Source organism: Rutilus rutilus (genome assembly GCF_951802725.1).
Source record: "Rutilus rutilus genome assembly, chromosome: 7".
Taxonomy (NCBI): domain Eukaryota; kingdom Metazoa; phylum Chordata; class Actinopteri; order Cypriniformes; family Leuciscidae; genus Rutilus; species Rutilus rutilus.
Genome location: NC_140221.1, coordinates 46,292,734 through 46,308,939, shown reverse-complemented (window position 1 = coordinate 46,308,939; position 16,206 = coordinate 46,292,734). Strand labels below are relative to the sequence as shown.

The 16,206-nt window shown below is 36.3% G+C and overlaps 2 protein-coding genes across 2 annotated transcripts in view; one reads left to right on the top strand and one right to left on the bottom strand.

The window, feature by feature from the left end:
* Positions 1–11,761: 11,761 nt before the first annotated feature.
* On the bottom strand, positions 11,762–14,989 carry supt4h1 (SPT4 homolog, DSIF elongation factor subunit). The gene is made up of 5 exons (XM_084414595.1): positions 14,781–14,989; positions 14,325–14,431; positions 14,045–14,100; positions 12,190–12,243; positions 11,762–12,051 (listed from the first exon to the last, which is right to left on the bottom strand). Exons 1-5 carry the CDS (start codon positions 14,847–14,849, stop codon positions 11,984–11,986), a joined length of 354 nt encoding a protein of 117 aa, XP_084270721.1. The 5' UTR covers positions 14,850–14,989; the 3' UTR covers positions 11,762–11,983.
* A 975-nt stretch (positions 14,990–15,964) lies between these two features.
* hsf5 (heat shock transcription factor family member 5) overlaps positions 15,965–16,206 on the top strand; it is a gene marked incomplete at both ends in the record, with an annotated part of 7,027 nt that continues 6,785 nt past the window's right edge. Inside the window, one exon of the mRNA XM_084414270.1 lies at positions 15,965–16,206. This exon is cut by the window's right edge and continues 227 nt beyond it. Within this exon, the coding sequence (XP_084270396.1) occupies positions 15,965–16,206 (242 nt within the window).

The window sequence follows — 16,206 nt, the reverse complement described above, 5'->3', positions numbered from 1 at the left end:
CAACGAAATGCAGTTTAGGTCTAACCAGAAGTGCAATAGCAGCAAGTGCAGGATATACAGTGGTTCCATAAGTGCAGAACATGGATATGTACTGAATAAATATAGAGTTGAATACTATTATAAACAAAAATTTACAGATAGATTGTCCTATGAATATAATATACAGATAACTATTACTGTGAACAGAGTTTACAGCTAGATATGTACTGAATATAATAATATACAGATGGCTATTACTATAAACAGAATGTTTACAGATAGATATGTACTGAATATAATATACAGATGGCTGTTACTATAAACAGAATTTTACAGATAGATATGTACTATGAATATATATACAGATGGCTGTTACTATAAACAGAATGTGAGCATAATATACAAGTTACTCGATCTTAGTGCTACATTTGACACTATTGACCACAACATTCTTTTAAATAGATTCGAAAATGATGTTGGCATTAGTGGAATTGCATTAGCATGGTTTAAATCATACTTATCTGACCGTTATCAGTTTGTAGCAGTAAATGAAGAGATGTCTTATCGATCACAAGTTCAATATGGCGTACCACAAGGCTCAGTACTAGGACCACTGCTGTTCACTCTGTACATGGTACCATTAGGAGATATCATTAGGAAACATGGAATTAGCTTTCATTGTTATGCCGATGATACTCAGCTCTATATTTCTTCACGTCCAGACGAAAACTACCAATTCACAAAATTAACGGATTGCATAGCTGATATAAAAAACTGGATGACTAGTAATTTCCTACTACTAAATTCTGAAAAAACTGAGATTCTAATTATTGGACAAAAAACGTCCTCACGTAATAACCTAGAATACTGTCTAACACTTGATGGTTGCTCTGTTAAGTCTTCGTCGTCGGTTAGGAACCTGGGTGTGCTCTTTGATACCAATCTTTCATTTGAAAGTCATGTGTCTAGTATCTGTAAAACCGCATTTTTCCATCTTAAAAATATATATAAATTACGCCATATGTTCTCATTGACAAATGCGGAACAATTAGTTCATGCGTTCATGACCTCAAGGCTAGATTATTGTAATGCTCTACTGGGTGGTTGCCCTGCACGCTTAACAAACAAACTACAGCTGGTCCAAAACGCAGCAGCTCGAGTTCTTACCAGAACCAAGAAGTATGACCATATTAGCCCAGCTCTGTCAACACTGCATTGGCTCCCTATTAAACATCATATACATTTTTAAATATTGCTGATTCCTTACAAAGCACTAAATGGTTTAGCTCCGCAGTACTTGAGCGAGCTCTTAACGCATTATAGTCCTTCACGTCTATTGCGATCTCAAACTTCCGGCCAGTTGATAATACCTAGAATATCAAAATCGACTGCTGGCGGTAGATCCTTTTCCTATTTAGCACCAAAACTTTGGAACAGTCTTCCTACCATTGTCCGGGAAGCAGACACACTCTGTCAGTTCAAAGCTAGACTATAAACACATCTCTTTGACCTAGCATACACATAACACATTATAGACTTCTATAATTCAATGTTAGGCTGCATAGATCAGGTCAGCCGGAACCAGGAACACCTCCCATAAATCCTGATGTACTCGTTACATCATAAGAAGAATGGTGTCTACGCTAATATTGGTCTCTCTGTTTATCCCGAGGTTTACCGCAGTCCGCTGGATCCAGGCCATATCCAGATCTGATGAAGGACCTGTGCCTGGACACGACGGCAACTAGTCCCTCTCCTGTGAAGGCCTCCTTCCCCTCCCTTTACCTCTCTTCAGATAAAGCGTTGTCGGGATAATTCCGGTTCGTGTGGCTACGCAGAAGCGATAAACATTCTGTATTATAAATTTTAAGGCCAGACAAGTAGTTTGTTGGGGGTCGGTTTGTAGGGAAGGACTACACGCCTGCGCACATATATTCAAACGCGCATACCTATAGACTGAACTCATAATCCGCATGTGCACGCCATCAGCGTTCTCACTGGTTCGCATTTCTAAAGTTTCCGTAGAGAGAACTTAAGAGTATTCTGTTAAAACGGTGTTGTGTTAGCGCCCCCTAAGTTAATAACTAATGATCGTTGCGACGGAAGTGAATCAATCAAATTAACTTTAGCTGGACAATATCTTTATCCTAGAGCTGCTGTAAAGCCAGATAATCTCTGTTACTTGAATTTACTATTATCACTGTAAAGCCGCTTTGGAACAATCTACATTGTTAAAAGAACTATATATGACTTGACTTGACACTTAATTCTTCACCGTAATTCGTAATAATTTTGCAGTTAACGTGTCTTTTCTTCTCCAGCTGTTTCTGCTGACCCAATGAGCATTTCACTGTCCAATGGCCATGCCTTAACTGCAGTTTCTAGTATTGCATTAGTATTGCATCCTTCTCATGGGCATTTAATAACTTTTGACTTTTCAAAAGTCTGAGTTATCTCTTTTTTGGCTTATTTTATCTGTAAAAGAAAATGTGCCTAATAATTTTGCACACCTGAATATAAGGCGTTTTTCATTTCCAGCCTTCATGAATATATCACTTAAAAATTATTCAGTACAAAATTAATAGTAGTTATAAAGATTAATGTGGTTTGGAATAGGTCAAATGTGCTTGGAAAAAAATATGATCAGAAAATCAACGTGCCTAATAATTCTGTACGCACTATATCTATATCTATATATATCTCCACTTTGATTTCATGGTGGCTTTATTAATCACAGAGTGTAAAGATGCAGGACTTTTTTTCCACTCAAGAAACCACTAGTACACCCTAGTATTGTGGCGATGTGTTTTGTTCGCCCACACTTATCGAACTGCAGTTTAAATCAATCATCTACACTCAGTAGTGCACACTTCTCCAAATATGGACATCTGAGGAACCGACCAATGGCAGTGTCTCTAACAGACTGATAGAGAAGTGACAGTCCTTCTGAAGGAAGCGGCCCGTGAGCTTCACACAGAGTGTGTGTGTGTGTGTGTGTGTGTGTGTGTGTGTGTGTGTGTGTGTGTGTGTGTGTGTGTGTGTGTGTGTGTGTGTGTGTGTGTGTGTGATCAGTGTGATGATCATCCTGCAATTGAACAACTAAACGTGTTTGTGTTTATGTGCGAGTGTTTGTGTGTGTGTGTGTGTGTGTGTAAAACACTCAAAGATCAGTGTGATCATCCTGCGATTGACCAACTAAACATGTGTTTGTGTTTATGTGCGAGTGTGTGTGTGTGTGTGTGTGTGTGTGTGTGTGTGTGTGTGTGTGTGTGTCTGTTTCTATGTAAAACACTCAGAGATCAGTGTGATCATCATCCTGCGATTGACCAACTAAACATGTGTTTGTGTTTATGTGCGCGTGTGTGTGTGTGTTTCCTCACTCCAGAGGATATGATGTAACATGTTCTAATTAATAACGTTGGCCTGAAAAGTTATATTTCAGTCTGAAGTGATTGTGATGTCAGGAGCTGATTGTGAAGACTCTGTTCATCACAAAACACTCTTGATGTTCAAGCTGAGCTGATCATCGCACTAAAAAACTACACTTTTTTAAAAAGTTGCTCGTTCAGTCTTTCTACTTTCTAAGTCAATGTTCGTCAAATGTACACGGTTTATCCTCCAGCTCCGTGTTCTCCGTGTAGAGAGACTTCATCCTCTCTAAGGTGAGCTGTGAGTTTGAGTCGCTCAAGCCGAGTGTGACGAGGCACGAGTGTGAAACAGGAAGAAGCTGATGTGGATCTGAGCTTCAATTCTTTCTCATTTGATTATCAATCAAGCTCAGAAACTGAGCATTTTTTTTATTAGTATTATTATTTTAGGTGTCTGATTGTATTATGAGGATTTTCATGCTTGAAAAATTTTCAGTTAGCTTTCAAATCACAAAAATATTTTCTAAAACTACTTTGTATAGCTCGAATTTATGTGCAATTATTATTTAAAGCATAATAAATAGCCTAAAGATGTGACCAAGAAGACATAGGGGTAAATTGTTACTTTTTTAAATTAGATGTTTTAAGACAATAAAATGCACATTTATGAAACGCTTAAGCCAGCATAATATTTTCTTTCTATAATATTTGTCATATGCATGCGCTCTGTGCGGATGGTTTTTGGTCGTGTGCTGACGGACTGGTTTTTGAATGTTAACTGGTTCTGAGTGGGTGTTTTTTGCACCATGTTTTAGGGTGTAAACTCGGGTGCAAAACTGAAAGACTTTGAAGTGCACACATTCAGCCTACATCGCGAGCTGCTGTTATGAATCTGTGGTTAAACCCAGCACAGCTCACACTGAGGAGAGAACGGCGTTCACCTGCTTTCCCGCCCAAATGCGTTTGAATCTAAACAAGATGCTAATAAAGAACCTTCGTGAATTCCATAAAGAACCTTCGGTGCTCGAGTTCTTTGGAACAATATCTGCTTTAGTGCTATTCAAAAAATTGCAGTAAACAAAAGTAGGCTACGTAATGAAAGATTTCTTTGACATTGTTTCAGTCCGACGTTCCTCTCGAGAGTTATTTCTGTCAGTGTTTTAATGAGAAGTTCTACTTTCACTCTTGAGTTTCTTTTACTACATTTAACTTTCTCTTCTTCATTTGTATGGATGATGAAGGCCATCATAACTCACTGACCTGAGATCAGTTAAACATGCACATCCAGGGCTTGTTTTCTATTGTTATGCTTGTTTGGGTGAATGTCATGAAACCTGTCAAGAACATGATATTTTTCATATTATATGCATAATTACCATTCAATAGTTTTAGATCTGTAAGATCTGTCTCTTCACCAAAGCTGCATTTATTTTATAGATAATACAGTAAAAATGTTAAATATTATTACAATTTAAAATAACTGTTTTCTATGTGAATATCTAGTAAAGTGTAATTTATATCCTGTGATCAAAGCTGAATTTTCAGCATCATTACTCCAGTCTTCAGTGTCACATGATCATTCACAAATCACTCTAATATGATGATTTGATGATCAAGAAACATTTATGATTATTATCAGTGTTGAAAAACCGTTGTGTACTTTTTTTTCAGGATTCTTTTATGAATAGAAAGTTCAAAAGAACATCATTTATCTGAAATATTTCGTAACATTATAAACTAACATTCAAAAGTTTGGGGTCAGTAAAAATGTATTTTGGAAAGAAATTAAACAAACTAATACTTTTATTTAGCAAGGATGCATTAAATTGATCAAAAGTGACAGTAAAGACATTTATAATGTTACAAAAGCTTTCTCTTTCATTTACACTTACATTTAATCATTCACACACTTTTATCCAAAGCGACTTACAAATGAGGAGAAACAATAGAAGAAATCAAACCAACAATATCTATTAAGTGCTTTGACTAGTCCCAGTTAGACTAGCACAGTACACATGCACATTTTTTTTATTGATATATAGAATACAAGTTTTAGTAGTATTGTGTTAATGTTGATGGAAAAGATGTTCAGTCATTTCTATAGACTCAGCAGCTCGAGATAAATGATAAATGATTTCTGATAAATGCTGTTGTTTTTTAAACTGTCTATTCATCAAAGAATCCTGGAAAAATGTACACGCTGTTTTCAACACTGATAATAATCAGAAACGTTTCTTTAACAACTCATCATATTACAATGATTTCTGAAGGATCATGTGACACTGAAGACTGGAGTAATGATGCTGAAAATTCAGCTTTAATCACAGGATATAAATTACACTTTACTAGATATTCATATAGAAAACAGATGTTTTAAATAGTAATAATATTTCACAATTTTACTGGATTTTTTATCAAATAAATGCAGCCTTGGTGAGCAGACGAGATTTATTTCAAAAACATTAAAAAATCTTACAGATCTAAGACCTTTGAACAGCAGTGGTCTATATGATTTTTTCTACAGTCGGACCTGTTAGTTATTGGCCTAGTTATTTATTTTGACCCATAAATAAGGTTATGAAACCAAAAACTACTAGCCTAACTCATACAAATTTCAAATATTGTTAAAGACAAGTAAACTGTTAGTAATAAAATAAGAACAAATGATCAAATTAAGAGCAATAGCGCAAATAAATACAATAGAACAAAGATACAAATGAAATAAACAGTGCTTTTCATGTTTTTCGGGGTTGGTCTGACAGTAGTTTTCAGGTAGAAAAATGTAATAATCAAATGTTAAATGTAAAATACAGTCTTCTTCACTGTATAAATTAAATATAGATTAATCCTTATTAAAGTTATTCAGTCAAGAGTAGTGTGATTTTTTTTCCCTCTGTTTGATTAAGCAGGTTTGCAGCAGGTTTATTAGGCTGCTGTCACTTTAAGAGCTGCAAGCATCCAAAATACTGTTACAGTGTGTTTTATTTCTCAACTGTAGCATAAGAAGCAGTTTAATCACGCACATCCCAGTCAAGTACGGGTGCTGGATCTCATATATAATGCAAGTAACAAAGATCCGCACACACCGGAGAGCTCCCAGTTAGAAAATGTTTTAATGTGTAACGTTTCGGGCCTTTCGCGGCCCTTCCTCAGACTCAGAGCCGTCGCAGACTGTGCGAACTGTGCAACCGCACAGGGCCTCGCGCCACTAGGGGGCCTCGCAATCCTGCTGTTTTTTTGTTTTTTGTTTACATATTTTTTTGTTGTTGTCCCCACCACTTTTTAAAACATCTCGCGGCACGAATATAACAATTCTACAAATAAAACATCTCCAGTTAACTGGCAGAGCATTCATTTCGTTCGTTTTTTAAATAAGAGATGATCTAGCGCTGAAATGTTTTTTTTAAATCAAGTGCTCAAAGTGCTCGTTGCCGCTGCGATCAGTGGGCGGATACAGTGTTTTCTCGTGTGGCTCGCGCACACACCGCACCAACTTCACTCGGACGCGCGCTTCAATCCGTTGCGAATACTGTCTTCGTTCTGGTGAAATCACCAAACATAATGCACACAAATGTGTCCCTGCTTGATATACAATCACTGATGAACATAATCGGTTTTGATGAGGGAAAAAACTATACGATAAAAAAATACTATCCGAGGGCGGGCTAGAATCGAAAACCTCTGACACGATAGGCGAAAGTTCTTCCACTGGACCATTAAGATACACGTTTTAACATAGGCGGATCTATGTATATATTCACATGAAAATTCTCGAGCTGACTTGATGTAAAGCCGCTCGTTGCACATTTGATTTTTTTCCCTCTGAAATAAATAGCAAAAAGTCATAGCTGACTCTGAGACTATGTGCATGATTATGCTGTATTATTTTACTTGATAAAAACGTATTGCAGCGAGGTTATGCGTGCAATAGAACTAGAACAGCTACGTCCGTGTGTCATGCGCAATTGAGCATCCACATCAAAGAGCAGGGCCTCGCATTTCAAGTTCGCACAGGGCCTCGCACCCCACCTGCGACGGCACTGCTCAGACTGTACAAATATCTACATCATTTTTGACAGGTTTCTTCATCTAGACTCAAACGTCCTTCGATGTAAATGACCTGTGTAATCATAAAGCACATTAAAGGGTTAGTTCACCCAAACATGAAGATTCTGTCAGTAATTAGGCTACTCTCCCTCATGTTGTTCAACCCCGTAAGACTTTCGTTCATCTTCAGAACACAAATGAAGATATTTCTGATTAAATCTGAGGGCTGTCTCACTCCTTCAGGCTTCTCTGTTATTGAAACTGGCCGGTCCAGAAAAGTTAGTAAAGACAATATTTACAGTAGTCCGAGTGACTACAGTGGTTGTATGTCTCAGAACGGAGGCTCACTATTGGCCGACGCTGGTCATGTGTGTGATGCTGGCCAATCGTGAGCCTCCGTTCTGACGTACACCCCAGAAGCGCTGCTGTTACACTACGCGAACTCACTCAGAGACACACAGAAGAAAATAAAGAGTTGAATAAAGTCGTTATTTTAGTTTGTTTTTGCGCACAAAAAGTATTCTCGTCGCTTGATAAACTTAAGGTTGAGCCGCTGTAGACACTCGACTATTCTAAACATTGTCTTTACTAACTTTCTGGGCCGGCAAGTTTCAATAACAGAGAAGCCTATGGAGGAGTGAGACAGCTCTCAGATTTAATCAGAAATATCTTCATTATTTGTGTCCTGAAGATGAACGAAGGTCTTACCGGGGATGACCAACATGAGGGAGAGTCATTACTGACGAATCTTCATGTTTGGCTGAACTAAACCTTTAATAAGATGACTCAAAGGAAAAAAGCATTTCTGAATCAGCTTTAGTTTTAGTTGGTAAAAACCTCGATCAAGCATCATGATAAATGCGGTGACGCAGGACTTTGGTTTCTGATCACACGATTCATTCAGAACTCAATCACACTCACCGATGGTCATCATCTTCATCATCACACAGACGGGCAATGTTCAAAATGACATTTAGACCTTTATCAATCTGATGTCACCATGTAACACTCTTTTAAAAAAAGAGAAGATTTATGTAGTTTAAGCACAGGCCACTTCCTGTCTGCCGCACGTGTTACGTGTGTGTGTGTGTGTGTGTGTGTGTGTGTTCACTCGAGTCATACTTCAAAATATTGTTTCATTAGATAAAAAGCATAACTCAAATGCTGCAGGACTTTCTTTATTGTTTTACCATTTCAAACCATGCAAACTTTTTTTTTTGTTAGTGTTTTGTGTGAACATTGATTGTGCTTTCTTTTAATATATAATTTTATATATATATATATATATATATATATATATATATATATAGTGTACTATATACTAAATTATATATTAAAATAAAGCACAATCAATAAGATGACTCAAAGGAAAAAGCGTTTCTGAATCAGCTTTAGTTTTAGTTGGTAAAAACCTCGATCAAGCATCATGATAAATGCGGTGACGCAGGACTTTGGTTTCTATATTATGTATATAATTACTTACTAATATGGTTGTAATTTAGACATTTTGAAGTGTGACATTGTGAAGTATGCCACACCACACACTCTAAAAAAAATACTGGGTTGTTTCAACACATATTTGGGTCAAATACGGACAAACCTAAAAATGTACTCAAAAATTTAAACCAACGGTTGGGTTTGTCTTTATTTGACCAGGTTGAAACAACCCAGCATTTTTAGATTGCATTTTGTTCTGGTATTAACAAGAAAGCAATCCTCAAAGAGACAGGGATGGTAAAAGAGCTGTTGTTGATCAGAGGTCTGTTTGCTGCTGCAGTGAATGACTGATATGACTATAAGTCTCATTTATGAGTCACTCGGCAACTGTTGTTCACTCATGTGAAGTGATGCTTCCCCATCGCGGTGAAAGGTGACGACTCGAGACTAGAGGGCCACAATAACGCAATTTCTGAATTACAGAGTTTATGATGTGAATGCACAAAGACTCTTAATAGTCCAGTAATTTTAAGCCAAAATGGGGGTCAACCTTGAACAAATTGCAACAGAAGCAAACTCAACTGATTTTGTATCCTCAATATGTCGTGAGTAAGGGAAAAAAAAGCCCAGAAGAATCCCATTTGGGGAAAGTTTTGAAAAAGACCCAAATATAGTCTATTCATACGCCTATTCATTCTTTTTCTTACGTGAATAGGCTCAAAGTTTTATCCTTTAGATATCACCATGAAAATTACTGAGTTGATTACTTACATCAAGACAAACAAAAAATGTATTACAAGTTTTTTTTAATGGTTTGTAAACATGGACAAACGGTGCATAATCTAATGACGTATGTGCTAATTTGCATAAATACCACAAGAGATCTAAACATTGGGTATAGCCTGGCGAAAATGTCTTGTTGTTACAGAGTTTATGATGTGAATGCACAAAGACTCTTAAGTGATTGACAGCTGTGCATCAGTAGCCGCGTTTCCATTATAGATTTGCATCAAACTTTTGCGATTTTTTTCAAAATGTCGATAAAAAAAAACTTTCCATTAACCGATGTTATGCGATAAGTCATTTAAAAAATCATGGCAACGGACGATAGGTTTATGTATATCCCAGCCATTGCACTGGCCATTATTATTAATGGAAGGAGACGTATGTGTGTTATCCAAGCATTAATGGCAAGGAAAGACCCTTATACTTGTGAGCGGCACATATGAGGTGTTTCTGGGTGTTTCTCCCTCATATCTGCTTCGAGGTCTTGGTTGTGGCATTTCTTTGAGGTTTAGAATCCAGTATTCCTGTAATTCTTTTGTCTTTTATGAATTTAATAAAGAATTTGGTCTCGTATTCTGTCCAAACACACCGCGTCATCTACGTCGGGTGACCTGGAAATGCGTAAAAACTTTTTGTTTGCGATAAATGGGAGTTTTTGCGAAATTGACGTCCATTGGGCGTATTTTCAATTCGCAATTTCACTTTGCACAATTTGAAGGCTAATGGAAACGCGGCTAGTGTTGCATGTTACGTGACAATTTCCTTATTGCCCCTTATGTTGTGTTCGGGTAATTTTGACCTGGAGAGGATTTTCCCGGATCTGAAAGTGCTAGTAAATGTTATTTCATTGGAATAAATACTTTACTCACCCCACGTCTAACAACTTCCCAAAAAATTGTTGATACTTTTTGTAGGTGTTTTCCACATTGTAATACTGGTGTTCCCGGTCAAAAAATGACCAGCCTACAAAACATGCTTATAAATCTCGAATTATGCTGCATCATCACCAAATATTGGATTCAATTGTCAGCATTTAGTCTTCCAATTAGGACAGGCTTTACATTTCTTTTTGGAACTGATCAATCGTAGGCCTCATTTATCTGAGCTTACGGATCTCAGGAAAAAAAGGGTTATTTGTGGATTATTTTGTCAATTGTACATAAAATATGAAAACAATGTGCACTGCTTATCACACTGGTGTGCTTACATGTTTAAACAGGAAATTTGTTTTGAAATGCTTTTATTTTGTACAAAATGGCAATATCACACTTGTGGTGTTCACGGTCAAAAATGATCAGCCAACAAAATAATAGCTTATAAATCTCGTTATGCTATTTTATCACCAAATATTGGATTAGTTTAAACTTATTTTCTTTAAATTAGGACAGATTTTGTATTTATTTTTGAAACTGATTGATCATAAGCCTTAATTTTTGCCCATCGTCTTTAAATGATGTATTAATGCTTACATAGTTAAAGTTTTCACTCTAGTGTGATCAAAGATTTACAGTATTTATTTTTTTTTTTTTTGCATATTATCATATTGTTGTAGGCCTTCAAGAGCAGCTACATACTGGGTCAAGAATGATATAGTAGTAATGCAAAAAAATTGTGTAAACGGCCCCTAAATATGGCCTGGGTTCCTCCAACTGAAGAGTTTTATCATCCTCCAAGTCCAGTCGATTATGAAAGTAACAGCACTCCTTTCCTGATAAACAAGGTGGACCATTAAAGCTACCATGTCCATTGCATAAATGGATTTAGATGTTTCGTGCAGGTCAGATCACTAACCGTAATATTACCAAACCTGAGCTTTTAATTCTGTTTCTACAGCTGCGTCTGCAATTGCAAGTGGATCAAAACCTTTCATCAAAGTTGTACATGAATTTTGAACAATACCCATTTCTTGTCATAGGACAACTTTGATGAACTTTTTTGATCCACTTCAAATGTTGACTACTGTACTTCACGACTGCTAAAAAGCACGTTCTTTATAGTATGAATGTCTTCTGGACGTACTACATTCGCCATGTTGTCTCCCGTGGCCTCATGGGAAAGTAAACGGTCCATAATTTGCAGAGTGACAGCGCCCTCTCGTGGTTGTCTTTTAAAATGACAAAACTGGCCATATTAAAAACACAAAATGCTGTTTATAAAACTTTAATTAATTTTTAAATCCTTTACATGGAATAATCAAATCATTTATCCATCATCAAATGCACTCCAAATACTAATGTAATGCAAGTAGAAAAGAAAATTACAAAACAATAAATGAAATAACAGACAATGGCAGAGCAGCAGTCACTGAAACAGCTGATTGTGTGTGTGTGTGTGTGTCATTATAAACATGTGATCATAAACAGTGTTCATGTTTTAACAGCCGTGTCTCTGGAGCGGTAGATGACGCCTCTGCTCTTCAGCTCTCGTACCACACCTGACAGAACAAAAATCACACTCACGTGAGTCATTTCAAACAGATTTTATTCTTTACATGCCAATGTTTTGATTGAAAACACACACTATCCTTTATTGCAGTCATGAGAGAGCCATAAGATCAAAACCTGACACTCACCTGGAGGTAACCGACCCGTTACTGTCACGGCATACACACCTGGCTTGAAGTTACCTGAGAAAGACATTGACATTATTGAACTGAAGTCAGTCTGATTCAGGCTGAATAACAACACTGGTGTCTTCTGAACTGAACTCATTTCATATTAACTGATGAACATTATTGAACTGAATCAACAGCTGAATAATAATGACTATAATAACTATTATCATATAGAGCTTATTTTTCATAATTGATTAACTTTGCAACATTCACACTGTTATTGAGCTGAATAATGAGCTGAATAATGATACGGTTGTTGTTTTATTAGAGCTGCTTTACAGCTGGAACTGTATTTGTTTCATAATTGAAGAACTTTGCAACATTGAAGGGTTAATTCACCCAAAATAGAAAATTATCCCATAATTTACTCACCATCAAGCCATCCTAGGTGTATACGACTTTATTCTTTCAGTCAAACACAATCAGTTATATTAAATAATATAATGGCAGTGAATAGAGAAGCCCAAAAAAAGCACATCCATCCATCATAAAAGTTATCCATACGACTCCACGGGGTTATTAAATAACTTCTGAATAGGGCTGGGTATTGACACAAATTTCACGATTCGATTCGGTTCAGTATTGATTTTGGATATCAGCTGTAATACATGGCAAATTTCCTCAAGGAAAACAAATCTCTTCACTAATGCTTTAAACTATGGGAGTCAGTGGTAGCCTATAGGCTTCATTAGCCTACTGTAATATTGAAGTTACAAATTAACTGATTTGTATACAAACACTTAAATTACAATTATTTATTTTTATAATAATAAAGTTATATGAAATATAAACATTTAAATGGTGGCTGTCATAAAAACCTGCCAGATTTATTCAAACATGCATTACAAATTGAAGAACATTAAAAATTATAATAAATATGTAATATGGTGCATATATTTAGCAGAATGCTCCTCTCTAGAGTTAATTTTTCTCGCTGACTGACGAGTTTATGGCCACTGGATATGGTTTTTCTGAGGTAAATGTGACGTTACATGACATTGTTTACAAGCTGTTTTACTGACGTCTTTCCACGGTTGAAACCCTGATTGAGCGACTCCATGTCACATGATACGGACTTCGATAAGTTGTACTCTATCTTTTAACACACTTTCAGAAGCTCATGTTTATCTCGCGCTGTAACTGGTGTTATTAAGGCGGAAGAGAAGATCATGTGCTGCTCTAGAGCTGAGCCAGAGCGATCTCACGCCACAGTGACACAACGCTATTTATGTTTTTGAATTTCATAAGAAAATGCACGTAATTTGAAATCTGAGACTTTGTTTCATATCAATAGTAACAAAGCACAAAGATTATTGCGATTTATTGGATGGGATGCGCTACAATGTTACATTCATTCATCAGCTGAAAACAGGATGACTAATCGATTCTTGGGATTTAAGAATCGATATCGGTTCGTAAAAATGAGAATCGATTAAAATCGAGAAATTGATATTTTTTACCCAGCCCTACTTCTGAAGCGAAGCCATGTGTTTATAAAGTTATAAATATGGATATGTTATATACTTCACTTCAGAAGGCCTTTATTAACCCCGTGGAGTCGTATGGATTAGTTTTATGATGATGGATGGGCTTCAAAATCTCCATTCACTCCCATTATAAAAGCTTGGAAGAGCCAGGACATTTTTTATTTATCTCTGATTATGTTTGGCTGAAAGAAGATATAGTCATATACACCTATGATGGCTTGATGGTGAGTACATTTTGGGTGAATTGATTTGACTGCTCTCTTCATTTGTAAGTCGCTTTGGATAAAAGCGTCTGCTAAATGAATAAATGTAAATGAAAAACTCACCGATTCGTTGCCATTTTGCCACCCAACTGTCCTCTGGACTCATCATAGCAATGACACTGTAATGAAGAAGACATCACACATTAGTGTTTAAATGAAAGCCAACATGTGTGTCAGAGTCCTTTCAAAAACAAAAGTTCATCTCGTAACTTTCCAGACCGGTGTGATTTGATTATTTGATGGTGCTTTTAAAGTGTGAATCACCTCATATTCTATTTATTTATGGTCCTTGGAAGAAAGCAAGCGAGCCATACAGGTTTACAGAGAGTAAAAGACTATTCACCCATCAAAAGAAGAGCTTGTGCATTCATAAACCATCTCCCGGTTGCCCTTCATCTGCAGGTATGATTCACAGTTGTCACATCCGTCATACTCGAACTGATCAATAGTCTGAAACCAGAGAAGATGAGATCAAACATTTTACCCTTAGTATTCCCTTACAAACATTAGCCACAGTCACTGTTAACTACTAGTAGTAATTGTGATGCTACCTATGATTAACAAAGGTTATTATCTATGACTGTATCTAACAGCATACTGTACATTTTATGACTGTAAGAGGCAGAATGATGTTTATATGTAATAAAATAAAAAAAATTCAAATGGTCATGTTTTGGATATGGCAAAACCGTTTTGTTAATGATCTTGTTCTTGTACGTATCTGCTCTATCTAAACATTTAAATATGTAAATATGTCAATGATAAAACCATCTTATTTTTTTTTCTTGTCTCGTTTTACCTTGACAAGAGAGCACAACAGACACGCTCTCAAATGGCGCAGATCTTTCGGGACAGTCTCCAGAGACATTCCTGTTGCTTTAACGCAATATACTGGAAATTAAGCAAAAAATAATCTTAATAGATGCCTCGGAACAACGATTGTTTGTTGTTAGCGCTTGCTAGCCACAACCGCACATTCGGCGACGCTTGATGACGTCACAGATATGCGCCGCGTGATCGTGACGTGAAATATTTGTTATTTATTTATTTTTATTCATTCATATAATTAACATGGAATATTATTCTTATGCATGTATTGTGTTGTATTTTTTTAAAATTCTAATTCTGTCGCGAAGTTGGATTTAGATCTATAATAGTATGTGACCAATGAGCTGCTCCGTTCCAATAAGAACACAAAATAAGAGTCTCACAGAGTTGCTCAGAATTGTTGGAATGGAAATGACAGAATGAATATAAACATAAAGCCAATTAATTCTATAATGTTTTTAAGTATTTCATAATATTGTTTTGACCACAACAGCCGTTAGAGGTCGCTGTTAAGTGACGTTATAGAGGTCGCGCGAGCCTCATTCTGATGCGGTTTAAATGTGTTCTATGTGAATGCGCATAACGGTTCCAGTAACGGTTCTTGGAGGATATGGTAAATATATAAAGAAACGTAAAGACATTAATTGTCATATATATATAGACGTTCATATATTTTGATAATATACATGTGTTGTTGTGTGCTATTACTATGACAACTTTTATATCTATTGAATATTTTGGTCACACTTTAGTAAGGTCTCACTAATTATCATTAGTTAACAATGAGCCATACGTTTGTATTTATTAATCTTTCTTAACATTAATAAACATACAACTGTTACTTCATGTTAACTCTGGTCCATTAAATAATAATAATAATAACAGATAAAACATTTGATTTTATGATTTGATGTGTAGACTAAGTAATATTGTAGAATAGTATTTTTCACTGCTAGTTAACTAGCGTTAGCAAATATTACCCCATTGTAAAGTGTTACCAATATTTCTAATGATTTATTCAATCTATTATGAACTAACGACATAATAATGTGTTAAAGTTGTTATATAGTGCTGTTTATGTAGAATTTTTTGTGATGTTTACGTAGTTTCCATCATCTCCAGGTCATGAAATGAGAGATTTGATTTCTGTTTAACATGGATATGGAGTTTGATCAGTCTCTCCTCAACGTCCACATTAACTACAGTAACTTTCCAGCAAAGTTATGGTGTTTGACAAACGATCCCCGGAACAACTCCGTCTTCTGGAACCCAAATGGAGACGGTTTGATTGTCGACCAGCAGCGTTTCGAGGACGAGCTGCTGTCACCGGTCAAACAAGAGGCTAAACTCTTCAAGACCTCCAACTTCACCAGCTTCATCCGACAGCTCAACCTGTA